This window comes from Alligator sinensis, unplaced genomic scaffold (genome assembly GCF_000455745.1).
Source record: "Alligator sinensis unplaced genomic scaffold, ASM45574v1 scaffold25_1, whole genome shotgun sequence".
In the NCBI taxonomy this organism is placed as follows: domain Eukaryota; kingdom Metazoa; phylum Chordata; order Crocodylia; family Alligatoridae; genus Alligator; species Alligator sinensis.
The window spans coordinates 117,233-118,176 of NW_005843187.1; the positions used below are offsets into that span (position 1 = coordinate 117,233).

Consider the following 944-nt stretch of genomic DNA (forward strand, 5'->3'; position numbering starts at 1 on the left):
GGCTGGCTGCGTTGGGTCAGCTCTAGGGGGGTCTCTTTGCCCAAGAAGCACCCAGGAGGGGCTGTAGTCTCAGCTGCCCCTGCCCTCACAAGGTGGCTCAGGGAAGTCACTCAGGTCTCTGCCGATGATCTCAGTCACTAGTGGGGGAGAGAGGGGAGGGGAGAAAGGGTGAGGTGACCCATTGGGGACATATGGTCCCTTGCTCCTAAGACAAAAGGCCCCCATGTCCCACTCCCCACCATCTGAATCTACTTTCCCATCAACGTGGGGCTTGCTGGGCGCTGAGGCCCACTAGAGGGGAGCATACCCTCTTACCTTCCTCCAGCGTGATACCCTGGATGGGCAGACTCTCCCGGAAAGCTGCCCGGTATCCGCTTCCACTGGGCTTCTCCAGCACCGCGCTGTCTGCTGACTCTGCCTCCCCCCATTCAGGAGTCCTAGCTCCCCCCTGCTCCCCCGGAGGCTGTGCAGGGGTGAGCTGGGTGGGGGGCTGGAAGTGGGGCGAGCAGTAGCCAAGTGGGTGGAAGGGTGGAGGCACCGCGAGCCCGGGTCCCCCGTATTGCTCTACTGGGGGGTAGCGGAGAGGGGGCTCAGGGGGGAGGCAGTGGCGATAGGGCGGGGAGAGGGTGACCAGATGGGGTCCATCGGGGTATGGAGAGGGTGCCCCATAGCCTGTGGGGGAGTAGCTGGCCCCATAGGGAGTGCTTTCAGGGTAGCAGGGGAAGGGGGGCCGGCTGGGAGAGAAATCCATGTCCCTGGGGATCTCTGGGGAATAGGGGGAGCCGTGGGGAGGCCCTGGGGAAGGGGAGCCAGGGGGGAAGCCTCGGAGTGGGGAGTCAGGCGATGGTTCCTCCTTGAATATCACTGTGGGGAGAAGAGGGGCTTAGAGATGAATAAACATTTCTGCCCCCCCCCCCCCCCCCCCCCCGCCGCCACCGCCGCCA

General features: G+C 64.4%; 1 protein-coding gene across 2 annotated transcripts in view; it reads right to left on the minus strand.

Annotated features, from left to right (window-relative positions):
* Positions 1–944, minus strand: part of NFATC4 (nuclear factor of activated T cells 4) — a 19,676-nt gene continuing 18,732 nt past the window's right edge. For both annotated transcript variants that reach the window (XM_014526902.2, XM_006037900.3), the window contains 2 exons: positions 316–864; positions 1–137 (listed from right to left, as the gene is read on the minus strand). In XM_014526902.2, the coding sequence (XP_014382388.1) occupies positions 70–137; positions 316–864 (617 nt within the window). In that variant the 3' untranslated portion in view covers positions 1–69. The remainder of the gene's footprint in view (positions 138–315; positions 865–944) is intronic.